Source organism: Myotis myotis, unplaced genomic scaffold (assembly GCF_014108235.1).
Source record: "Myotis myotis isolate mMyoMyo1 unplaced genomic scaffold, mMyoMyo1.p scaffold_m19_p_10, whole genome shotgun sequence".
Lineage (NCBI taxonomy): Eukaryota > Metazoa > Chordata > Mammalia > Chiroptera > Vespertilionidae > Myotis > Myotis myotis.
The window spans coordinates 37,984,030-38,010,272 of NW_023416314.1; the positions used below are offsets into that span (position 1 = coordinate 37,984,030).

General features: G+C 53.8%; 1 protein-coding gene across 4 annotated transcripts in view; it reads right to left on the bottom strand.

The window, feature by feature from the left end:
• DGAT2 (diacylglycerol O-acyltransferase 2) overlaps window positions 1–19,791 on the bottom strand; it is a 33,570-nt gene extending 13,779 nt beyond the window's left edge. The window contains exons 1-3 of one of the 4 annotated variants that reach the window (XM_036324930.1): window positions 19,531–19,791; window positions 17,036–17,116; window positions 4,021–4,149 (exon numbers count right to left, since the gene is read on the bottom strand). In XM_036324930.1, coding sequence (XP_036180823.1) covers window positions 4,021–4,149; window positions 17,036–17,116; window positions 19,531–19,570 — 250 coding nt within the window. In that variant the 5' untranslated portion in view covers window positions 19,571–19,791. Of the gene's footprint in view, window positions 1–4,020; window positions 4,150–17,035; window positions 17,117–17,250; window positions 17,380–19,530 lie in introns of those variants that run through there. The other 3 variants (XM_036324931.1, XM_036324932.1, XM_036324933.1) reach the window with 3 other exon arrangements.
• Window positions 19,792–26,243: the final 6,452 nt, after the last annotated feature.

The following is a 26,243-nucleotide window of genomic DNA, read 5'->3' on the forward strand; positions in this document are numbered from 1 at the left end:
AGCCTCAGCACAGGGCCAGGTGCAGCGGGTCCGCATGCTTGGTAGAAGCGGGCCTGCGCCCAGTACCCTCTCCACTGCCCTGGCTGCATGCCCACCCTCTGCTGGTCAGGGGCGCTCTAGGGCTGCCTGGCTCAGGATGCCATACTCTCTTCTTCCTGCTGGGCCTCCCCTGGTCTCCCAGACACAGACTCTCCACAGTCTCGGGCAGGAAAATGGCCGTCCCCTGTCATTCAGAATCTAGTCCTGCTCTCGATTCCTGAGCTAGCCTTTCCCGAAGGTGGCTGAAAGCAGCACAGCCGTCCGGGGCGGGGCGGTGCACACAGAGCGGCCAGGCGCGCCGTTTTTCAGGACCAGCTTAGGAGCGTGGCGTCACAGACAGGGAAGATGCGTCTCTAGGGAAGGATCTGCCGCCTACGAAACCCTGGTAGAGGCAACCTGTGAAGCACTTTGGTGAATGGCCATGTCTCACTCACAGTTGAGCAGTTTGCCACTGGTCCTCCTTCTTGGGCCTGGGAAAGAGCCAGTAGGTATTCCAGCTCCTAAAGAAGCCAGGTGGGCACTCCAGGTGGGCCTGGGCGGGGCGGTGAGGCTCCAGCCAGGGGCAGAGCAGCCTGGAAACCTGCTGTCATCAAAGCTAATTCTCCTGATGGGTGGCAGGACTAGAGAGGCTGGGCCCCAGGCCCACCCTAGATGTCTGGACTCTCTGCGAAGGTGGGAGTCCCTACCCACTATCCTCACTCCTGGCTAAGGCAGCCTGGATGGAGGAAAAGAGAACAGGCGGAGAGTCTGGAGACTGTATCCCAGTTCAGGACTTTCTCAGCGGGGGTCCCACTCCCCCTGCTCCCCCTGTGGCCACAGCCCCTCTCACAGCACTCATCGTCTGCCTCCCCCACCAGACTCCTTCCAGCAGCTGGCCCTTGAGCCTCAGAGCTCCTTGGGAGCTGGAACTGGGTCAGATTAACCTCTCCAGCCCCAGCAAACAACACAGGAAAGGCTTACTGAGCAAAAATGAACTAAACCATGGAATGACCTTCCTTTATCAGAGTCTAATCCTACTTTTCCAACAATGGGCTCCCTGCTCTACCCTTGTAGGTCACAGGGCTGCAGAGGAACCAGTGCTGCGGTCTCTGGGACGTAAACAACTGCTTCAAGGCCCCACTGGCTTCAGTGTGGACGGCTCAGGGCCACCTGCACACACACACACACACCCCGCCCCACATCTCAGTGAAGCGCCTGAGACCGGAGGCCCGTAGCAGGGCCAAGAGGCAGCAGAGGGTCCGTGAAGAGCACAAACATGCTCTTCCATGAAACCCTGGCCCTGCCACTCACAGGCCGCCGCCCATCCCTGACCCTCCACCTCCTCACAGGGTGCTGGGAAGATGACATGAGGCGGCGTGTGAAGAGGACTTAACACACAGTTAAATGTCCAATCAAAGGACTCATGGACTTGGATGGGGGAAAAAACATCTTAACTCTTACCCATCTCTTATGGAAATTCAGTATTTCCTTCATTTACAAATGTAAGAGACCACAGTAGTAGTAGCAGTGCTGTTGACAGTGACACCAATAGAAAACAAAGGTGTTTTCATCACATTATAGCAGGTACAGATATCTTGAAAAATCATTTATTCGCATCACTACTTAAGAGTCAGAGTAATGATTAGTCCTGCTGCTAGATCTTTTTATTTACTATAATAGCAAAAAGCACAGATGGGTTACTCTATGTCTAATTTGATTTCTTAATGTGTGTTTACTTATATTTCAACATCCTCAGTTTTCTGTATCAGTGGCTTCCTTTTAAATCCAATGTACTTAGTATTACACATTTAAAAGCATCGAGAGACGTTTGCAGCCTTGATGAGAATGCCAGAGGAGTCTACGCAGAAAAATGGTGAAGTGGCTCTGTGCCAGAGGGAGGCCGATGGGGCCACAGCAGCCTCTGCCAGCAGAGTTGGGTGGCAGCGGGAGGGAGAGGCGGGGTGCTCAGGGCAGTAATTAGCAGCATTTCAGCCAACCTGCCCATCCAACCAGGCGTGGCTCCCACCTACAGGAGGGCGTTGGGAAGATGCTGGGCCGGTTTCTGGGCTGTGGTTGGGTTTGATGGATTGTTAACCTACAGCTCGGGGCCAGCGACTGTCGTGTGCTGCGTGGGCTGGGATTCTACCAGCTGCTCAGTTCCCCATCAGCCACTACACAGGGAAAGTGGCGGCTCCTCAGCGCAAATGGGGACTGAGGGAGCTGGTGCATCAGAGGCAGGGATGTGGGAGGCTGGGGTCCATGGTGTCTTTTCTTGGTCCCACTTCCTTCTCATGTGATTCTGGCCAAGGCTCTACTCCCACTGGGCCCTACTTCCTGCCTGAAAATGGAGGGGATACACTGCTCTCTACCCTAAGTAGCCGTATGCAGGCTGAGATGGGAGCTTGGACCCCGAGGGAGCCAGTTTAATTGGTTTTATTCCTTGGACCAGTAGTTTTTTCTCTCTCTTTTTTTTAAAAAATATTTTATTGGTTTTTCACAGAGAGGAAGGGAGAGGGACAGAGAGCTAGAAACGTCGATGAGAGAGAAACATTGACCAGTTGCCTCCTGCACACTCCCCACTGCAACCAAGGCACATGCCCTTGACCGGAATCGAACCAGGGACCCTACAGTCTGCAGGCCAACGTTCCATCCACTGAGCTGAACCGGCCAGGGCTCTTTCTCTTTTTGAAGCCATATGTCCCTGTAAGAATGTGGGGACAGCAATTACCTTTCACCCCAGAAAAATATGCACAAACTGTCACATAGAATTTTGCATTTAATGTCAGGGGTTCGTGGACCCCCTAAAGTCCACTCTTGGGTCTAAAGATGAAGACCAGCTGTTTCAGAGTCTCACTGAACCTCCGTGAGTTTCTAATTACTCACTTGTGAAGTGAGACGTCAAGGAAAGACAGAGCAGGTGCCTGGTACATTGTGGGGGTTCGATACATAGCACCTCTGTCCCACCCCTCTGCCCTATAAAGGGAGGGAGGGGCGGCACAGAGCTGCCTGGAAATGTGGTCTCCGAGGCCCCTGCGTCCCTGGAAGGACAATTGCTCAGGGCTGACAGGGGAACTCCTGATCATCCCCATTAGACGGGACAGTCCTGAAGGGTGGCTACCCACAGGGACTCGCCCACAGGTGCTGGAATGTACTCCATGCTCCTCTGCAGCAGGTTTGTCTGCCTGTGAGCTGGGAAAGCCACTTATTATGCTGGAGACTCGGGGGCCTGGGGAAGAGAAGAGGCTGCTGGGAGGGCAGGGCCTACCCCAGCCATGGGGCCTCTCCTCCGCCCACACAATCGGTGATGTCCTGCCCCTGGTCTGGATGGCAACCAGGGAGAGAGGGCATCAACCAGGACTTGCAGAAGCAGCGACCCAAGCACTGACGTGGGAGGTGTTGAGAGAGAGGAGGGAGCATTGGACGGGGCCTGCGTTCAGCAGGGGGTGAGTGAGGGCCCACTGGGACCAGGCCCTGTAACAGCTGCTCTCATTCCTTATCTTGAATCTCCACAAAAGCCATGTGAATTGGGCAGCATTTTCTGCACATTCAAAATGAGGAAACTAAGTTTCAGACAGCTCAGAACCTGTGTAAGGGCACAGAGCTGGTTTGTGGTAAAGTCAGGGCTCAAACCCAGCATCACAGCCCCCGAAGGCAAAGCAACATACCTGCCAGAAAATGTCTGCTGGAGGCAGGGTGGCACATGGGGAAAACATAGGTTTGGGGGTCCTATGGATGTGAATTCAAATCTGTGTGACTTTGGACAAGTTACTTACCTTCTCTGAGACCTGGATTTCCCATCTGTAAAATGGGAACCATACCACCACCTCCCACTGACTCTCAAGGAGTCCTCCCGCATTCCTGGGGTAGGGCACTGAATCTGGGATCCAGAAGGTGGTAAGTAGGAGGATGCTCTTTCCCCGACCCCTGCAGAGCAGAGCTCCCGCTCTAACCTACGTGGGGAGGTGACCCCTGCCTCCCCTCCCCCTCGAAGGCTCAGCTTACCCAGCACGAGGAAGGACAGGACCCATTGTAGCACCGAGATGACCTGTAGCTGCTTTTCCACTTTGGACCTATTGAGCCAAGTAACGGAGAAGAGATCCTGGAGGGCAGAGAGGATGCTGGAGCCGGTGCCTGTAACAGGGGGGAGACGTCAGCCTGCTGCCCCCCTTCTCTCCAGCTTCAGAGTCCCCAACACCAACCTGCCTCCCACAGGCCCCTTCCTAGATGGGAGAGGAGCACAGGCCACAAAATCACACAGACATGAGTTGAAATTCTAGCCCTGCCATGCAGTAGCTACAAATTCTGGGCTGTTCACATGCCTCCCTGGACCCCAGTGTTTATACAAACCCAATGGGAATGGTGTCCCCTCAGAGGGTTTTGGAGACCAAATGAGGAAGCCAACGAGGCTGGGGAAGGCTCTCCATCACTGCCGGTTCTCTTCCTTCTCTGCACCCCCATCAAACTCCTGTCCTACCCTTTATCTGGATCTAGTACAAATATTTAACCTTTGCTATCTGTCTGTGAGGCCAAGGACAGAGGTTCAACATCCAATTTGCAATGTTTTTGCTCCATCTGTACTTTGAGCACTCTGAATCCCTACCCCCCACCCCCACCCCCTTGTCCCCAGGACTGATTCCCTTTCCAAGGAGCTGAGGCCTCTTGCCCACACCCCCAATACCACCGAGGCCACCACCACTAGCACCATCAGAGGGATTTACACTTTTAGTTTCATCTCAGTGCTCAAAGCTTGGGGCCTAAAGAGGAATCAGGCCGTTGCTTTGCAAAGGGCCTGCTGGCCAATGAGCTCAGGCTGCCTGGGACACTGAGGGCTGCAATCATGTTCACTACCAAGCATGTGCCAAGCCTGGAAGTGAGGGCAAGGTAAGCTCACTTAATTGGCTCTGTGGCTGGGCCCCCCAGGATGATGCCTTGGACTTCAGTGATTGAGGGGCAGCCAGGCCAGAAAGCCTGGTGACTGCAAGAGAGGCGGCACTGGGGGAGAGCCTGGGCGAGGCTCCTAACCCATACCCCACTCCTTCCAGCAGCTGGACCAAAGGAGGGGAACAGTTCAAACCCCGTGTCTGCTGAGCCCCAACTGCATGCCCCTCGCTCAGCGCATCTTCACTGAGTGCCTACTGTGTGCTAGTCAAACATTCCTTCACACCACCCACTCGGCCAGGCTCCAGGCACCACATCACAGTCTTGTCCTTGAGGCTATCGTGGCCTTTCACACTGGCCTACTGCTGGGAGTGGAAGTGGGAGGGAGGGGTCTAGGGCAGTGGTCGGCAAACTGCGGCCCCTTGAGTCTGGCTCCTCCACAAAATACCACGTGTGGGTGCGCATGTACAGTGCGATTGAAACTTCGTGGCCACACTCAAAGGGCCAAAGAGCCGCATGTGGCTCGCGAGCTGCGGTTTGCCAACCACGGGTCTAGGGGCTTAACTCAAGCCTTTGCATTTCCTCAAAATCTGTAGAGCAACAAGGTCACAGCAGAGTTCAGAAAGGAACATAATGCTCATCAGCTGAAAGTCAGCAATTGCTTTGACTTTTAGGAGGAACACAGGCAGCTCAAGGCAGACACACCAGTCCTGTCCTCTTTACCTGCTCTACTGGATTAGAGGGAGGGGGCTTGGTCCAGCAGGACTCAGGTGTCAGTTCAAATCTTGGTTCCACACACTATTGTGACTCCAGGCAAGACCATGAGGGCTCCCTGACAGGGTACGATACATGTTGAGTGCTCGGTAGCATCTAATACTCCAAAGGCATACGTGCAGTAGAGGTGGCAGTAGGTGAAATCACTGAAGCAACTAAAGAGGCTGGGCCACAGAGGCATTCCAGAGGTTGGGCCCATAACTGCTCCTTCACCCTCTCTCTATAAAAATCCTACCATCACAGGTCTTCTGCACCCCCATACTTCCCTGATGACCCATCCTGGAGACTGAGGGCCCTCGGTGTCATCTAGAAGAGCCAATAGGATCACCAGGGAGACTGCGGAGAGGAGCACCGACTTGCACTGGGTTATGCAGGCAGCAGAGCCAGGGTTGGAATCCAGGATTCCTGCTGCCTGCTCAGGGCACCTCCCTTTCCCCTACAGCAGGTGCCGAGTGCCCATGGGACACAGTAGGTCCAAGGGTGAGCTGTGCTCAGAACCTGGGGAGGGACCTGGGGGAGGGAAGTGAGGTCCCAGCATAGGCCTGAACCCTTGGTCCAAGGGCTGGCCTTCCAAATCATCCCCTAGCAGCTGGCTCTGCCTCCTGAACTGGGCCAGAGGAAGTGAAGCAGGGGCCCTGGCAGCCAGGAGTAGGCTAAGGGCTGGGGAAAGTCCCCGCCCTGGGCCTGGGGCAGGCTGGGTGCTCTAGATGGAGAGAAGTCAGAATGGACTCGAACACCTTCCTACTCAAAGTGTGGTCTGGGAGCTGTTTAAAAATGAAGGATCTGGGGCCCCAGCCTGGATCTGCTGAAACAAAATGTGCATTTTAGCAAGATCCTCAGTCCAAAGTCTCAGGTAGGGCAGGTCTGGGGTGGGGGCAGGGTGGAGGAAGGAGCTGGGGGCCTCTACCTCTACCCTTACTTGCGGGTTGGCGGGGGGTGGGAGTGGGGGGGGGAGATAAGGGGAAGGGAAGTGGGGAGGGCAGGCACCAGAGGGAAGGACATCAGCCATTGAGTCATTGTCTTATTTGGCCACTTCCTACTGTAAACAGGACCCCAAGGCCAACAGCTTGAGCAGTGCTTAAGGAAAGGGCTGGGGTCAAGCCCCTGCCCTTGGGTCAGGGCCACCCACCTGGCAGCACTCATCACCATGTGGCGCTCTCTTGCTTGTGGGGGAAAGAAAGATATAACCATTCCCCATTGATGACATACCCCCCATTGAAACAACTGAAAAGACCTGGTTCTGCTCAGCGTATCAGAGATCCCTGACAATTAGATAAGGGCAGCGTGCAGGAACTAGGACCGTCTTGTCCAACTGACTTGGACAGGAAGAAGAGGGCCTAAGAGACTCCCCCAGGCCTCATAGCAAGTTGGCCAGAGCCAGGCTTTCCCCACACCATGCAGTCTGTTCTCACCCAGCCTTGTCCCAACTATGGCCGACAGCCAGCTCTGCAACCAAGTGGGAAATCGAAGTCCTCTGAGGAATGGCAGGTGTCCCTGTGGGGGTCCAGGAAGAAACTACCATTGCATTCCTCAGGCCTGGGCCTGCTCGGCTGCCTCCTGTCCGCAAGGGTCAGACCTGGCTGACCACAGTGCCCAGCCCGAGGTGCTGGCCTGTCCAGGATACTGAGCCCCAGCCCCAGTGGAAGCCCCGGGTGGGCCTAAGAAATATCAAGTCATTGCCCCTCTGTCTAGAAAGCCCCTCCTTGCCTTGTCCACCTGATGACCCCCTGACAATGAGACAAGACAGATCTTTCAAAACCCAGGTAAGGTGAGCCTTTGGAGAGAGGTCATCTTTCCTTCACTGAGATTATAAACTCTAAGGCCCGTGTAAGCTTGGAACTGTCAGGGGCTATATTACACCCACGTCCACCCCTCATCCCCACCCCCTGCCCCAGCCCCCATGGAGAGAATCTGTCTGAAGATAAAGTCAGGAGAGGCCAGCTGAATGGAGAAATAAGACAGAGAAATGGAATCCTCCCTCTGGGCTCTACCGTCCCTCACCTTGTACTAACTACGGATCACAAGTCCATTCTCCCATCACACTGGGAGCTACACAAGGGCCAGGCCTGGGTCTGATCCACATCTGGGATCCCAGGGCATGGCCAGAGTGACACTTAGAAAGGTTTGCTGAGCAAGAGGAAGAGCAGGTCTCTGTTCTGGCTGCTCCTCAGGCTCCCAGGCTCCCTCCCTGCCGTGCTGGGTGATAGGTGTGCTGCCCACATGGCCCATAGAGCTTCGGGGCCTCCAAAGCCCTTCCATAGGCACTCCAACTCCTCACCAAGCCTGGGAGTCGGGCATCATCATTCCCATTTGATGGCGATAAAATGGCTGAGGGAAGCGACAGGGCCAAGGTCATTAACTCAGAGGGTGGCAGAGTTGGACTCGATTCAGCCCCAACTTCCCGGACTGCATGCTGCCTCTATGCTACAGGTGCCCCAAGTTCCTTCTCTCTCCTCCCCACAACTAAGTGGGGGAAGGCTGGGAGGGGACAGGGAAATGAATGACTTGTTTTCCTTCCGAGGGCAGCCGGGAGTAGGCATCTTGTGCTGTAGGTTAAACGGCAGTGGGCCGTGGGGTTCCAGTCCCAGCTCTGTCAACAATGCGTTAACGATGGCCAAGCCACTCACCTCTCTGGGCTTCAGTTCCCCATCTCTAATAGGGGGGTAGGGAGGATGAACTCTGCTGTCTCTTCACTGCTTGGACTCTGGTGTCCACCCTCCTGAGGATGCCACCCCCCTGCCACCTTGCAAGCGTCTTGGTACAGTTGCCTAGCAAATAGGAAGTGGGGCTTCAGCTGGGCACCCCCAGGCCTCGGCCAGTCCTCACCGCTCATCTATCAGCACCTCCTCTGTCCCAGCTGTGGCTGGCAGGGGTCCAGCAGAAGCTAGTTGGATGCCAATGCTGCAATCAGATGCTACCACTGCCACCTTCACACCGAGTCCTGGGTGGGGCCGGCAGGGAGCCTCAGCATCTAGCCAAGTCACAAGTCCAATCTGCACCCTCGGCACCCCTGCCCCAGCCTCCCTCGGCATACCGTGCTCAGAACATCCTCTCAGCACGACCACTGCAGCTGGTGTCTACTGATGTGGCCATCCTCCTCTGCCAGTGTCGCCTGAGTGCCAGGCTGGGACCTAACTCATCTGTGTGCCCAGAGCCCTATGTAGGGCCTGTGACAGTGGAGCTCGTAGAGGTTTATGACATGAATGAACTAACCCAGAGACCCCCGAGGTGGTTGAAGGCCTAGAAGCCCAAGTTAGACTGGGCTGCCTGCTCCAGCCCCATCACTGGGGGCCCTGGAGATGGGATGAAGGCAGAGAAAGTGAGTTTCTCACCCTCCCTGAGCATGAGTTTTCCCACCTGTGATGGAAACAGAAGTCCTACCGACAGAGATGTCCCTTTTTCATGGAGGGAGACAAGGCAGGCCATAGAGTAAGCTGACTATAAAGAAAAATTCCCAAGAGCCGATTCAAATAGCTGCTCCCAGGTACCGCTTATGTATGCAGCTCATATCTCCCGGGCTGGGGGAGGGCAGACGGCCGAGTCACTCACCTCTCTGGGCTGCAGGCAGAGGGCGTGGAGCTGCCAGAGAGGCCCAGAGCGGCTCTCTCGCACCCGGCATCCCCTCCCCTCATAGCTGTGTGGGGCTTCTCTGTCCACACCACTCCCCAGGAAGGCAGACAAGGCAGAAACCCCATTTCACAGAGAAGGAAACTGAAGTAAGGTGAAGCAAAAGAGGTTAAACGGTTTGCTTGAGGTCAGGAGATAGGGGAGCCAGGACTCAAGGCAGACGTTTGGGCGCTGAGTCCCTCATTTCCACGATGCCACGCCGTTGAGGGCTTGGTCCCCAAACCAAGCCAGTCCACACCCAGACTTCAGGGACACACCCGCAGGCAATGGAGGGCTGTCTGCTCTGCCCACTCCATGCCCCAGTCTCGTGGGGACATTCTCCTGTGGACTGGTTGGGTAAGGAATGTGAGCACCCACCCCCACCCATGGTTCCTACAAACTGAGCTCCTGCTGCAAGGGCTAAGCCGGAGCTGCTCACAGCAGTGGGGCCAAACAGCCCTCAGTCCACGGCTCAGCTTGGGGGTGGGGTGGGGATGTCTGAACACCTCCTTGCTCAACATCTGATAGGAGAGTGACCAGGGAGGTGCACCCGGGGCTGATGAACACAGGGTTTCCTCTCAAACAAGCCGGAGGGGGCAGGGTCTGACCTCTAATCCCCATAATCTGAAAAAGGGCCCTGGGCCAGCTCTGCCCCTGCATGGCTCTGGGACCGTGGGCCAGTCACTGAGCCTCTCCGGGTTTGTTGTCTCATCTGCTAAATGAGGTCAGAAATCCCAGCCCATGGGGCTGCTGGGAAGACTCAGTGAAGAAAACGCATGTGAGGTGCACCTGGCACTTGTTAGGGAATTGAATGATAGCTACCGCCTTCGCCTCTATCAGGGATCAGAGCGGGAGGGGCACTAACAATGAGCAAACACAAGGGTGTGGGCTACGAAGAGGGAACAGGGCGAGGGTGGTGACAGGGAGCCCCTGCGGAGCTCCACAAGGATTCTGGGAGGCAAAGAGGAGGGGAGTGGTTGGGGTGGACTGCGGGACAGACAGAGGGAGCCGTGCAGAGGCAGGCCCAAACAAAATGTCCTAGGACCCAGGAATGGGGCTCATGTTTACCCCAAATGAAGCGGAGGAGAGAGAAGTCGGAGAGGGCTGAAGTGGTCAGAAATGGCTGCCTGAGGAGATGGATGGGGCCAGAGACAAGACTGAAGCCGGCAGCAGTGAGGGTACGTGCTAGTCACCGGGGAAGCAGCAGCGAACACAGCAGAGGAAGTCTCGCCTGTTAGGGCCTTAAATTTTGCTGAGGGGGAGATAAAGCACCTACAGGTGAAGGTGTGATGTAGTGTGTCAGGCAGTGAGCTATGAAGAGAAGTAACCTGGGGGTCATGGGCTAGAGAGAGGGGTGGGAGGACCCTCTGAGCACAGCCAGCCTCCATTCAGAGGCAGGAGCACAAGGTCATGTCTCCGGACAGCCCGCACTGCTTCCTCCACCCACCTTCCATACCGATGTCTGGGGAGGGGGCTCCTCACACCAGCCTGGGAAGATGCCATGGACAGGAAGCTGGGCGTCAGGAGGATCTGGCCCCTAACTCGCAGGAAGCAAAGCTTTCGTGAGTCACTTCCTGTGCAAGCCTCAGTTTCCTCATCTGTACAGTGGAGCTAATACCTACCTCGGCAGACTGTTGTGGGAATTAAATGAGATAATGTACAGGCAGGAGCTTCATGTGAATGCCGGGTAATTACTAAGTGAGCCTTTGGTGTCCTCTCCTGTCTAATGGGTACAGCGACCACTGTCCTGCTTTGGAGCTGCGGTGCTGGCGGATTCAAACCCTGCCTCTGACCTCTTACCTGCTGTGAGATCCTGAAGGTCCTTGCCCCTGTCTGAGACTCAGTGTCCTCCTTAGTTATGACCCAGGATTGTTGTGAAGAATCGAAACAACTTATGGAAAAGGCCCAATGGTGTGTGGCATTCTGTTACAGACCTAGGAAGATGCCAGTGAGGTCACAGAGATGTGAACAGCCCCTGGGGCTCTGTAAGTGGGAAATCATCCTGCTCACGTCCCAGGGAACCCTGCCTTGGGGGCCCACCTGGACCTACGCTCTGACCTGGGCCACCAGCTGACAAGGACACAGTGAGGAAGTCACCCCAAGCTACTCTAAAGAACTGGGTGCAAGTCCGCAGGGAGGCAGAGGGTGGACATACCAACACCCCTGATGACCCTTCCAGCCCCAGGGTTGTCCCAGAAGCTAGGCCAAGTGCCAAAGAGATGGCACATCTTCAAGGTCAAAGGCAAGGTCCCTTCCAGGCCCCAGGTAGCTTTCAGTGGGACTTCACACGTGATGATGAGTCAGTTGTGGCTCTGGAGGGTCATGCCTATTATTTTAGAATCCGAGTCCAGGGCTGGGCTTCTGCCAGATGTGCCCATGAAAATGTCCCCATTCTGCATCTCACATATTCAGCCCGACATTCCTTCCCACCAGGAAGCCTTCCCACACTCCTGGCCCTGCCTGCATTCCCAGAAGGTAGAGTTCTGTCATCTGCAAGTCCAGTCCGGCCACTGGTTCAGTACCAGCCAGGCGCTGAGTGCTGGCCCCTTAGAGACCTTCCTTGCTATTGGGGGCTGACCCACTCCACATGCCCCCACCTCACCCCTCTACTCAGCCCTTCTCATTAGCAGAAAGAGTGTGCATTTGTTTGCAGGGACCATGTCTTATTTATCGGGATCCCTGTGCTGGGCACAGAGCAGATGCTCAATCAATGTTGGCTGAATGACTGGATGCTCACCGGCACCGAGATGAACAAACAGGCCCTGGACAAGAAGAGAGATAAGCCCAGTCCACAGCTAACTGACCTGGGCCATGACAGAGGGTTACATGGAACTTTCTGGGGAATCAGGAGGGAAAGGTCTCCTCCAGCTGGGGGTGGGAGAGGGGTGTTAAAGGTAGGGTAGCAGTGGAAGGCTCTAGAGCAGCGGTCCTCAACCTGTGGGTCACGACCCCTTTGGGGGTCGAACGACCCTTTCACAGGGATTGCCTAAGACCATCGGAAAACACATATATAATTACATATTGTTTTTGTGATTAATCACTATGCTTTAATTGTGTTCAATTTGTAACAATGAAATTGGGGATCACCACAACATGAGGAACTGTATTAAAGGGTCGCGGCATTAGGAAGGTTGAGAACCACTGCATTAGAGGAGGAAGAGGTGGAGCCCAAACATTAGCATTCATTCAACAAGTGCTTTCTAAGTACCTTTTACAAGCCAGGTTCTGCACCAGGGTGCTGCAGACCCTGCCTCTGCTTCTGGGACATCTGCTCTGCCCCAGGGCCACCTACCCCAGCTATGACAGCCCCAGGAGACAGGGCTATGGCTAATTAGGCACAAAGAGTAAGTCAGGGCCAGGGGAGACCCTTAACCCCTGGAGGACATTCTGGAGGAAGTGATGGGGCAGGTGAGATGTAAAGGTTGAGTAAGAGTTTGCCAGGCTGCCAGGAGGTGCAGGGTCAGGACCCCGAGTACTGGTCCTGCAAATGGTATTTGCAAAGGCCTGGAAGGGAGAGGGCATAGGTTTGAGGAATTAACGGCAAGTAGCTCAGCCAGGCTGGAGCAAGAAGAGTGTGAGTGTGAGTCTAGGTGAGAAAGTGAAGAGGGAGCCATGAAGGACCAGAAATGCCAGGCAAGGAGTTCTGGACACCCGCCTGAAGGCCAGGAAGATTGTGGCCCACCCCTCCCATTCCTTCCACTGACCGCAGCTGGTGCCTAAGGGCCCCATGGCCACTAGCCAGCTGTTTACCCGGTCCTGACACACTGGTGGATTCTTTTCTGGGAAAACTAATAATTCCCACTTTAAGAGTTCTGTTTTGCAAATGAGGGGTCCGTACAACAGGGCCATTGGGATATCTGGCCCAAGGGGAAAGCCAACACACAGCTGTGGGGGTGTCCTGGCTGGGAAGCTACTGGCTTGGCCACCGGGACCCCGCCTGGGCTCAGTGGGTTCCTGCCTGCTGGTCCTCAGGGCCTCCTGCGTAGGATGCAGGCAGGGAGCCAGCATCCCGAGTCTCCTCAGACGCAGGGACCCTGGCCTCCTCCAATCCTAGGTCTCAGTTTCCCCAGTGGCACTAAATTAGAACTTTCGGTGAGATCAGCTGAAATCTGAGGTCCTGACAACCTGGGCCTTCTGTGCTCTGCTAGACTCTACTAATGAATTTTTATCAACAAGAGGCCTCCCTAAGAGACTACAAGGCCCTCCTTGGGCTACTCTGGAGACCTGAATTGTCAAGTATTTGGTTTTCAGGAAGTAGAGAAAGTCCTGGGAGGAGAGGTCAAGGAAGTGGGGCTCTTAGGATGCCATGTTCCTGACACTTGGGAATGATAAACAGGACCATCGAGGTGACTGATGAGGAACCCAATGGCCTGCTTTCTCCACCCCCACCTTCTGACATATTAAAAAAATAGCTACTGAAGTAGGAGGGTTGCCATGACAACCCACCAGCCTGTAGGTATGTCACCAAGGAGTCCTCAAAATAGGCTCCTTTCACAACACATGAGTAAGCGTGGGGAGCTAAGTTCTTCTGGGGCACTTACCTGGCCCCATGCAGGGCATGAGCACATTTTTTACAGGGACAAATTGAGGACAGAGCCCCGTAGCATTTAGGGGCAGGAATGGAATCACATTTCTGCAGCAGATCTGGAATGAACGTGAGGGGACCCACTTCAGCCAGCCCTCCTCACTGTACAGGTGAGGTGGTCCATGTTCCAAGAGGGCAGGGTCTCATCCAAGTTCACACAGGAAGCAGATGCAGGGTGAGACTCCTGGCCCTTTGCTCAGGGCTGTTAAATGTACTCTAACAATGAAAAGAATTCACATTTTCTGCTTCTGTTGATTTGCCCAAATGGTTTGTCAGTTCAGCTTCCTTAGGTCTGCAGTAGAACCTGGGCGGATACTATTATGATGCTTTTGCCCATTTTATAGATGAGGAGACTAAGAGTGAGGAAGGTGTCAAGCCTGACTCCTACACCCAGGCCCTCAAATCTACTAGCAGCAGTACCATATCAGGAGCCCCCAGAAGTGGTAGAGGCCAAGAAACTGAGTGCACCAGGCTCCTCCACCTGCAAACTCCCCCTCCCCGCCCCAAGGGTGTAGGTGAGTCACCCCAGGCCTGGACACGGGTCTGGGTCTGGGGTCTCGGCCTCTTAGCATACATACCAGGGCTTCAGACCAGGTTGGTGACTTGGAGGCCTTGCAGTGAGACTGCCACTCCCACCCAAATCTCATTCTCTGTTTATACCTGATCCTGAATTTTTCCTGCCTTGCTAACCCCTATTCATCTTCCCATATACAGACTGAATGTCCTCTTGCAGAAAGCCTTCCCTGGCCCCAAGATGATTTAGCTGCCCCACCCTCACGTTCAGGCCTGCCAGTTCCCCTTGCTCCCTTCGCTGTCACTGTGTAGTCATCTTGTGTACATCCCTCCCACCCCCCAGTCTCACTTCCTCAAAGGCAGAGACCAGGGCTGACCGACCTGTATGCAGTACAGAGTCTAATGCTCAGAGGTGCTCCATCAGTAAATCGCATGGTCCCCACCAAGGTGAAGCTTCCTGGATGCCCCAGCAGAGCCTGCTACTCTCCATAGTGTTGGGGGCCTGTTGCACGCACACAGTCACACAGGACAGACAAGGACTAACTTGAGAGTCACAGGTTGGTTTACAAAGCACTTACCATCCACGCTCACTCAAACTCTCACTTCCTTGAGGGCTTGGGATTTCCGATCCTCTATTACAGGGGGAGTGAGATCCCCAGAAGGGAAGTAAGCTGCCAGTCACATCCCAGGGGGAAGCCAGGGCTTGAATTCTAGCTCTCTGGCTTCTAAGCCCTGGAAGCAATGAGGGGTGCCATGGCAAGCCGGCTCTACCTACTTTACATTCAGCCCTAGATCCAGCTTCTCATGAGATGGTGGGTGTCTCCAGGGCAGGAGAGAGCTGTAGCCCCAGCACAGGCGGACAAAGAGGAGGCCTGAGGACCGATCAAGGAACCACACTGAGGCTACAAGCAGAGCTTCCTGCCAAGAGGAACAGGGCAGCTCTCAAGAGAGCCGAGGGCCCATTAATGACTCATTCATTCAACAAATATTTTCTGAGCACCTACCACATGCCAGGCATTGTGCTAATGCTGAGGACACAACACTGAGGAAGACAGACAAGGTCCCTGTTCCCAAGGCGCTGACATTCTTATGGGGGAGACAATGACCTACACGATTAAGTCCACATGATAAGTTAGGTAATGAAAAGGATTATTAAAAAAAAAATCAAACAAGTTGTGGGGACTCCCAAGATGGCATGGTCAGAAAAGGCCTTTGAGGAGACTGATCAGAAGCCAGCCATGCAAAGATCTGGGCAGAAGGGCAGCACAAAAACCTTGAGCAAGCCCTAGCGGGCTTGGCTCAGTGGATAAAGCATCGGCCTATGGACTGAAGGGTCCTGAGTTTGATGCCAGTCAAGGGTACATGCCCAGGTCATGGGCTCCATCCCCAGTGTGAGGGATGCAGTGCAGGAGGCAGCCGATCAATGATTCTTTCTCATCGTTGATGTTTCTATCTCCCTCTCCCTTCCTCTCTGAAATCAATTAAATGTGTGTATATATATATATAATATATATATATATATATATATATATATATATATATATATATATATATTTAAAAAAAACAAAACAAAAAAACCCTGAGCAAGGTAGGACTGAATTGGGGGAACGCTGCAGGAACAGGAAGACAGTAGCAGTTCCGGCACATGACATGGTAGGAATGAGGTCATGAAGCAGTGGAGCTGCTCACGTGGGGCTTCGTGGCCACAAGGATGTGGGGCAACTGTCAGTTCAGCTGGCATCAAAGCTCTGGGGGCTGGTGGTGTCTCCAGCCATCAGAGCAAGCTGGGGTGGGAGGGCTTCCTGAAAAAGCCTGGGAGGTGTGATCTGCCACCACATCATGAAAACTGGAAGCTGCTGCACCTACAGCGGCCAGAGCCCTGTGCGCAGCCCTTTGCCGCCTCCCTGTACTTCTCTCTTGGCTTAAGGAAGCAAGTCACAGACTGGGAGGTGGACCTGGGTTCTAACCCTGGCTTTGATAACTCTGGACCCGAGGCTTCTCTCTGGGGCCCTCAGTGTCCCATCTGTAGCATACAGGCTGGGCCCTATCCAGTGTTAACAAATAGCTACGATTTTATGACTCAAGCGCTGCTGCTGAATTTGGAGGTGGGAGGATGGGGGTGGGGCAGGATTGCCACACTGGTTACTGACTCACACAACCTGCTAATAAATTATCCCTCTTGGTCCTTCTTTCCCAGCCCAGATGAGCCCTTGGTAGCCCAGATAACCCCACAGTGGCCTCTGTGCAGTTGGGGAAGTGGGACAGGGCAGGGGGAAAGTACAAACAAGGAGGAGAAGGGAGCATGAATGATGTTCTCGTGCCATAATTTTTGACTGGATTAGGTACCTATCAACCGTCAGTTCTAGAGGTATCCCCCCACAATCCAGCCTTAGTTTTACTCCCCACCAAGTGCCCACTTGCATCCTCCCAGTGATGGGGAGCTCCACCCTCACCCACACTGAGCCTGCTGCAGTCTTCAACAGCTGTTAGAAAGAACTCCTCCATTATATCAAAACCTGCGCCCAGAGTCCCTCTGTTCCTGGTCTTGCTCTCTGGAGCCACACAAAACAAATCAGCTTAGAATTTTACTGGAGCTGCCACCATTTCATGCTGGGCCATGGGTCGCACCCTGGAGATATAGGCAGGCATCAGGGCTCTCACCTGAAGAGCCTCCCATCCAGGTGCAAAGGAAGAGATGCAAATGAGACCAACTCTGCAGCCTCCACGCAGGCACAAAATAGTCCGTCAGAGAGGAAAACCTATCAACACACACGCCCCCCACCCCCTAAACAGACACCCACGTACCCATGCTCCCACAGCAGCACTTTCCTTTTGGCCAAGAAACCAGACACCAAGGAATCTATTCAATCTCTCACCCATTGCAGGACTTCCCTTCACAGAATCCACGGTCTCTCCTTGAATACGGCCACTAGCAGGGTGTTCACCGCCTCACAGCAGTGGAACCTTATTTACAGAGGCAAACCAGGCCCCTGGGGAGTGTTGTCAAAGACCAAGGATGTAGAAAGCAGGTCTAATGGAGATGCCCAGATAACACAAACTTTGCTTCAGCACCCTCCCCTACCCCACCCAGTCTTTCACCAAAGCAGCTCCAGAGCTAAATTGATTGGTTTGCATGTCATACCAGCCCTTGCTATAACCCATGATGGAATTCTTTGCAGCCAATTAAACAAAAATGTTTTCAAGATCTGATAACAACACGGGGAAATGCTCCTGATATGATATTAAGTCACTTGGTCAAAATCATTCCCTAGACGTCCTCCTAAATAACAAACTCTAGGTCCACCATGAGAGTCAGGGTCACTGGCTCCTGGAAGATACAGCTCCCAGCCTAGAGACAGCAGAGGTGACGGAAGGGGGGACACCAGGAAGGACTAGCACAGAGAGCACCCCTGGCCCATTCCTGGAGACAAACACATTTTTAAAAGCATGAATATGGATAAGTCCCTTTCTTCCCTTCTTATGGGCCTTCATAAGCTTCTGGCAGCTTCATAACCCCAGTGAACAGACCAGCATTCTTAAGTGAGAGAAGGGGCTGTCAGGGGCTGTTGGGCCAGGTGCGTGGGGCAGCTCAGGCGGCTTGCCTCCCGAGAGATGGCAACAGCAGCTCAGTACTTCTCCAAAGGCAAACAGCACCCAAACCAATAGGGGCAGACATAGCAACAGTCACACAGAGAACAACAACAATGCCAGGACACGGTTAAACTGGGATACAGCCATTAGAATATTATAAGTGATTTTGAATAACAGAAGGAAATACTCATGATGGAACATCAAGAGGGAGAAAACAGGATTCAGAACTATATCTATAGCATGCCCTTGACTTTATACTATATATATATATACACACACACACATATATATAAATAAAATCATAAAGAATATACTAAAATGGCGATAGAATGCTATCTTTGGATAGTCAATACCAGCAATTTTTATTTTCATTCTGTTTTTTGATATTTTTCAAAATTCCAATAATTATCATGTTTTGCTTTTATAATGAAGCTGGGTGGGGTAAACGATTGTTAGTCACTAAAGAAAATCCTAAGTAGGACAGCTTCAGCAGAATGAAGACTTAGGGGGAGGGAGGGAGGGAGCAAGACAGACACTCAGACCAGGACAGCTGTGAGGACTTCCCAGGGTCTCCCGGATTCGTGTTTAATCCCACGGCCAAGGCATTTGTTAAGGAAACCTTGGGCAAGTCATGCACGTCTCCAACTTCAGTTTCTCCAGCTATGGGGTGGGGGTGGGGGTGGGGGGTGATGTGGGAGGTGGAAGGGATGTTCTTCCTTGAGGGGGAAAAGCTCTGGGGTTTGATCTCAACTCTGCCCCTGATTCAGTTCCAGGGGCCTGGGCCACACTGGAGGGCACCGGGGTCCTCCACCCCACTTTCTAAGGTGCCAGGCTCATAGTTGCTTCTGAGTGGGCCACAGGGCCTTGCCTGGAGGATGGGTGTTGGGTAGAGGACAGTGTGGGCACACCTGCCCCAGTCAGGCATGTTCTCTGGTTGTTGTGTCGGGGGGATTGCAAAACCCTTGCCACTCTGCCCCATCCAGTCTCTCTCCCTTGCTCTGCCTGGTGAGGACTGAGGGGAGGGCACTGCCAGGGGCCACCAACAAGGCAGGGGCTGGAGATGAGTTGTCAAATATCACCCGTTTCACAGATGAGAAAAACAAGCTGGGGGAAGGAAAGGGATGTAACAGAGGTTGCAAATACTGAAATACTGACGAACGCTAGCGTGGAGGATGAACCCAGACTTGACTACCATGCCAGGACACATGGATCGGACTAGGTAACCATTCTTCTTCCCTCATACCAGACTTAGATGATATGAGGGGGTTGAGGCGACAAGCTGTCCCCAAAGAAAAGGGGTTGGGACCTTAACTGCACAGCGGCCAGTCCTTAGCAGCACAACCTCATAGTAGGAACACGCTCCCGTCGCCTTAAAGCCCTTCACAGATTTTCCTGAAAACCTTCTTGCAGCTTCATAACCCCAGGACGAAAGCGCGAAAGGCCCTGCAGCCCCCTAGGCGGTGACAAGCTGATCCCCAGACTCTCGCCCCATCGCCAAGCCCCCTCCCACGACAGCCCAGACCCGCCATCAGAGCGCTCACTAGGGCAGCCCGGCCGGCGCTCACCTCGCAGGACCCCGGAGTAGGCGGCTATGAGGGTCTTCATGCTGAAGCCGGTACACGTAACGGCCCTGCGGGAAGCCGCTTTACCCCGCGCCCCTGGCCATGCCCCGGCCGCCGGGGCCAGGGCTTCGCGCCGAGCTCGGGAGCCCGGGGACCGCGCGGACGCCGGCGCGGCTACAGCACGGGGGGCTGGGGGCGCTGGGGGCGCTGGGGGCGCGCGGCCCGTGGCAGTCGAGCAGCCGTAGAACACGAGGCCCCAGCTGTGGCCACTCCGATCGCCGCTCGAGCGCTGCGTTTTATAACCTCACAACGGGGCGGGGCCGAGGCGGGCGGGGCGGGGCGGGGCCGGCGTTCCAACCCACGCCGACCCGCTGGCTGCGGGTGGGGGGACGGGGAGCGTGGCTGGGGCTCGGCTCCGCGGGGACCCCTGCTTTGCGCGGGTGAGCGGCAGGCGTGGGGGGCGCGGGGGCGTGGAGGTCGGGTCCTCCTTGCAGGAGGCGCGCCTGCTGATTCCCGCTGCTCCCTCTCTCCGCCCCTCTGCCGCTCCCCCGCGGAGATTGGTACGGCCTGGCTGCTGGGCCGTGGGCGCGGAGGCGGGAACCCAGCACGTGCTGGGGGCCAGCCCAGGGCGTGCTGCCCCGTGTTATTTGAATGCTTTTGGCATGGCCTTTCCTTGGCTACAGGTGCCCTGGTCCCGCCTCTGGTCGGTATCAGGGATTGCTTAGGTTAGGGCTGGACTCCTACACCGCCCAGGCAGGCTGCCTCTACCTTTCCAGCTCTGCGTTAAGAAACCTCCCAGACTCTCTGTCTATGCATTGCTGAGCGCTCAGGACCCAGCCCAGCCAGCCAGCGCCCTGCCCTTGGGAAGCTCACGTTGTGGTGAAGGTGGTGGGTGAGGTCGGTGTTGGCCCCACAAACATCCTGGCAGCAGGTGCTGGGGAGAGAGAGTAGCCCCTGCCTTGGGCTGGGGACTGGCTGCATTTCCCAGAGAGGATCGTGCACAGCAGCTTTGGAATTAGATAGACGTGGAGTCCAGTTCTGGCTCTCCTCTCCTCTCCCCTCTCCCCTCTCCCCTCTCCCCTCCCCCTCCCTCTCCCCCCCCCCCCTCCCCCCTCCCCCTCCCCCCCCCCCCCTCCCCCCTCCCCCTCCCCCCTCCCCCTCCCCCTCCCCCTCCCCCTCCCCCTCCCCCTCCCCCCTCCCCCCTCCCCCCTCCCCCTCTCGCCTCTCCCCTCTTTTCTCGCCTCTCCCCTCTTTTCTCTTCTTTCCTGTTCTTTTCTTTTTAATATGTTTTTATTGATTTTTAGATAGAGAGGAAAGGAGAGGGAGAGAGAGAAGGAAACATCCATGAGAGAGAAACATCGACTGGATGTCTCCTGCATTGACCTCTACTGGGGATCTAGCCCACAACCCCGGCACCTGCCATAACCAGGAATCCAACCGGTGACCTCTTGGTGCACGGGACAACGCTCAATCCACTGAGCAACACCAGCTGGGCATGGCCCTGCCTTTTCGGATACCCAGTTTCCATATCTGTAAAATGGTACTAAGGACAATTACCTTGTGAGGTGCTTTGAGAACTAGATGAGATTAGGTATGAAAAAAGCTTAGCCTAGTGCCAGGCACGTAGAGAGTGTTCCAAAATTATTTCCATTGTATGCTGATGAGTAGTTTTGTAGATGGAAGGCAGAAGGACAGGCATAATAAAGTCTTAGAAAAGCCAGCATGTTTGGGGCAGGGCTAGGGCACCTGGAGTGGCTGGAGCTCAGGCAGCTGTGGGAAAGGGGACTGGGCTTGATCTTCTGAAGGTCCTCGAGTGCCACTCTTGGGACGCTGGGGTGGGAATGGGGCTTTTGGAATGGCTTTGAGTAGAAAAACGACAGTGGTCAGATTAGTTTTCAGAGCCCTCCAACCACGGTGAGAATGCATGGGAGAGGCTGGGGGCCGGGAGGGCAGTGAGGGGCTGCGGCAGGGACCCAGGTAGATGAGAATGAGCCCAGAGCTAGGGCAGTGGTGGAGGGAATGGCAGGAAAGGCCTGGTCTAGAGAAAAGCATAGGGGGCGGTGAGATGTATTGAACTGCGGTTAGATGACTTATTGGATGTTGGGGGTGAGGGAAGGGGTGGGGCAACAAGCAGGTCAGTGAAAAGACAGATTTCTTGGGCACAGCATACAGGAGAGGGAATCTCTGCTGTTGAGGTCCTTACCACCTCGGGGGGAGGGATATGATAGAGGCCACAGTGCCAGGGTAGCGTGTGACAAATGCGACTCATGGGACCTAGAAACACTTCTGTTTGTTCAGCCCTCTCAAGGCCATAGGAGTTAACCTCTTTGAGAAAACATCATTGTGCTCTGAGGCTTGAGTTGACCAAGAGTAGAAGCAAAAGCATTTTAGATAGAGCACGTGAGAGGCTCTGAGGCTGAAAAGCACTTGGTACCTTTAAGGCAGTGGTTCTCAACCTTCTGGCCCTTTAAATACAGTTCCTCGTGTTGTGACCCCACCATAAAATTATTTTCGTTGCTACTTCATAACTGTAATGCTGCTACTGTTATGCATCATAATGTAAATATCTGATATGCAGGATGGTCTTAGGCGACCCCTGTGAAAGGATCATTCGACCGCCAAAGGGGTCTCGATCCACAGGTTGAGAACCGCTTCTTTAAGGAAACTGAGGGAAGGCTAGCGGAATACCAGGTTTGTGGGGGACATTGGGGACTGGCATGTGCAAAAGCAGGAGGTAGGAGCATGTGTGGTGTATTTCTGGGTAAAGGAGAGTACAGCCAGGTAGATGCTGAAGAAGCCACTGAGTTCTTCCATCCTCTCCCCAAAGGTATTTTGGGGTCCTCTGGGAAGAAGACTCCTGCTGGCCTGGAAGGACCCCAGGTCAGTATGTGGATGAGCCTATTCCAGAAGGGTCTCCTGTGGAGGAGGCCTTGGGCTGGAACCCCTGATAGTATGATCTAAGGGGCAGAGCTTGGGCTGGGAGGCAGGAGGCCCAGCGTATGGCTTGTTCTCTATCACTGACTTGCCAGGTGTCCTTAGGCAAGTCTCTATCCCAGGCTAGGTTTCAGTTTCTGCATCATGAAATGGTGGTGACAGTTTCTATGTTGCTGACTTCATTGCAACATTTGAGGATCAACTGAAATCACAACATGTGAAAGGGTGTTACCACTATGCTATGAAAAGTAAGATATTATCTTAAATGGCACGATTTCGGGTCTTCAATGCCTCTTTGAAACATTCAGATCCCAAGTGCATCTACTTCAGTTTGTTTTTCCTGGGCACCTTCCTGGCCCTGGCTTTCCTTGGGACACAGACATAGTCTTTGCCTTCTAGGAGACCCAACCAAGAGATGGTGTCTCAAAGCCACTGTTTGCAACCAGACAGCCAAGCTGTAGTGCCAGGGAACGTGGGAGGTTGTGCTGAGTTCAGCCCTTCCCTCACTGTCTGTCTGCTGTGTCTGCCTCTCTGTTGGGCCAGGAGCTTCCCAGAGGCAGGAACCTCCTCATCCTGTGCCCCTGTGCAGGCCTGCTTGGCATAGAGCCTCAGTCCATGGTGGAGCATCGACCATGAATGAGTACCATAGAGTCATGGACAAAGTGCTAGGGGAGCATCGAGGAGGGATGGTAAATTGGGAAGGTTAAGAGGAGATGACATTGCTGCTGCTGGACCTGAGATGAGGACGATTCTGCCTGGCAGAAAGGAAGGAGAAGGGTGTTCAGGCAGAGCCTGGAGTTGGGATTCATGAGCACCTGGTGGGGCTGGAAGAGGAGGACTGGCAGGAGAGGGGTAGGAGATGGCTGGTGAGATCGACAGGGACCAGATCTGAAGGACTTTGTAATCCAGCCACAAAGCTTGGGTTTTATTCTGTGGGGTTCAAACCAAAGGAGGGGTGTGAGCAGGAGAGCATCGTGATCAGATTGGAAGGTTGGAAAGAACAGGTAGGTTGGTAGTGTAGAGCGGGGGCAGGGCTTGGGGAATGGGACAATAACACCTGTCGCAATGTGGGCTCTTCACACACATGTGCAAGCATCCACCAGAGGATGCAGAGGCAAGGCCAAGGCCTGAGAGGGGCCATCTCTTGCTTCTGGGCCACCTCGGTGAGTGACAGTTCCTCCTATTGGCCCCTAGCCGCCAGGCTCATGGCTGCTGCTTAAGCAGTTTGGCCCAGATTGGCTTTGGATGGAAAACCAGACCTAGAATTAGAGCAGCCCAGGGAGGCCGTTTGTTGGCAGCTTTCTGTGTCCCGGGACTGTGTTCCTCTGTGTGAAGTGAGCATGGGGGCTCCCACAAGGCACTGACTTCCCCTGGTGCCCTCCCCACACATCCTACCATCCCTACCTTCCTGTCTATAATGGCCTGCCCTGCGCTTCCTGTGGGTGTGTCAACAGGACGGCTCCGGGACCTGGGTCACCTTTTCTTCATGTCTCCCAACTCAACCCACAGGTGGTTGGGCCAAACCACAGACAAAGAAGTCAAGCTACCAAGCTGGGCTTGACCAGGAGGGTTTCACCAAGGGTAGCGTCTCCCACCGTACCCACTTGGGTCACCAGTGCTGTGCTGCCATTAGGAACTATGGGTACAGCTTGTAGCTTATGAGGAGTTGGATACTTGCCCCTCTGAGATTCCCTGTGGTAATGACAGCCTTAGTCCCTCCCTTGCACGGATGAGGAGGGTAAGTGACCAGCCTGCAAGGCAGCGAGGACACTTACCCTAAGAGAGGAACAGGCTTAAAGGCAGAAACACGTTTACCAAGCCCGGTCTGTGTGATGTTAACGTAAAAACATTCAAAGCTGTAAAGAATTTTTGTGAGTTTATTTGAGCCAAACTGTCAACAATTGCGGGTAAGCAGAATCTCAACGATTGGGATAATGCTCCGGAGAATGGCGGTTTTTTACCTTGTTTTTGTAAATTACCGTAAAAGGAGGAGACGCAAGTGGGTTACATGAAATCCATTGGTGATAGCTTAGGGAGGTGGGAGAAAGCAAAGGGGGGGGGATTGGATTAAAAGTGAAATGATGGACACATGCTCCTTTTCCATAGGTGGGTACAGGATAGTTAACAGTAGACAATGAACACGGAAACAGTAACAATGAGGGAATTTGTGGTTTCTGCCCTGGTGCCATTCGTTGCACCCTGAGGGGTCCTGAAAAAGGGAAATTACAAGTTACCCAGACATTTCACAGGTATGTTATCTTAGGTGCAAAAAGACAATGGGCTTATGAAGATAGAAGTTGATTTTTGTCAGGGAAAATACTGGACTACCTACTGTAAAGTGCTTTTAGTTAAGTTTTTAATTTCAGACCATCCTTTGTGGTTACTTTAGGTGTTTGAGTTTGCAAAACTGCCATGCAGGCCTTCCCTGAGCTAGTCAGGTTAGCATGTGGCCTTAACTTTTCTGCCCACAGTGAGCTCACCCAATCCTCACAGGAGGAGAAAACAGACCCAGTCCTTGCTCTCCTGGAGCTTTTGAAGTTCAAGGTCAAGTTGAGAAGAGGGCATAGAGTCTTCACTGGAGTTTTCAGGGAAGGCGTCCTTTAGGGAAGAGACCAGAGGCTGATATAAATTTAGCCCCGACCTTGTGCATAGCCTTGTACATACGTTCTGTTATTTATCCTTCACAACCCTGGAGGCATGCGTTCACAATGCTACTGGAATTTTTGGACTGGAACACTCGGTGTTCCCCTGGGCACGATGGTTCCCAGGCTCTTTATCCGGCAGAGTCAGAAAATGAATCCAGGGACTGAAGATGGTAGAGCAAAGGTGGAAATTTGTTGAAGAACAAGTACAGATTCCCACATGGGGAGGGGGAAAGAGTCGCTTCTTCCACAGTTTATAAAGGCTGCAGTTTTCTGTGCATCGATGACCCCTCTGATTGGCCACTATCCCCCTTTGATTTGGTCACTATAGTAACTTCTGAGCTCAAAGGTCAAATCTCACTGGGATTGTGAGCCCCTCCTTCGTTATTTTGTAACTATAGACCCTTTGTTGCTTCCAGTTCCCTTATGGAAATGTAACTGCTGCCTCTCCCAACTTCCTTGTCTTCTGGAAATGTAACTTCTGCTGGCTCCCTGCTTCCTTGTGTTTTGAAAATGTACCCTTTTGCAACTGTAGCCCTGTGTTTTTTTCCCATGAACCCCCTTCTTTTTAAAAATTCCCTAAATCTGCCTATTTCACCCCCCAAAAATTCCTACTTCAACAACTACATTAATAGAGATGAAAAAAAAACCCTGTGGCTTAGAGAGGTGACAGCTAGTTGGAGGAAAGCTGGGCCTGGAATCCTGGTTGGTCTGATGCCAAAGCCCTTGTTCTAGTTCACCTGGGCCTGGATGGAAGGAAGGGGTGGGGGAGTGGAGGGGAGAGAGAGAACCTGAATCCAGGCTTTTAACCACCTTCCCAGCCCTATATTGTGCTGGTGCTGTTGGAGGTAACTTGGGCAAGAAGGAGAGCCTAAATCTGGGGATTTTCCAACACTGCCATTGGGCAATCCCCAGAATTAAGTCACGCTTGTCTTTCTGTGTACCCGATGTTGAGAAAGAGGCTTAGATCTGAGGTAAACTCCGTAGAATATGAACCTGGCAGCTAGTCCAGTATGAGTTCTGCCAGGCCAACCCCATTTGACCTGGAGTTTGGACACTCTGTGGCCCTCAGTCCTCCTCTTGTCTGTCCCGAGCCTTAGTGTTGTGCCAGACACAGATGGAGAAGAAATGGCTTGACGG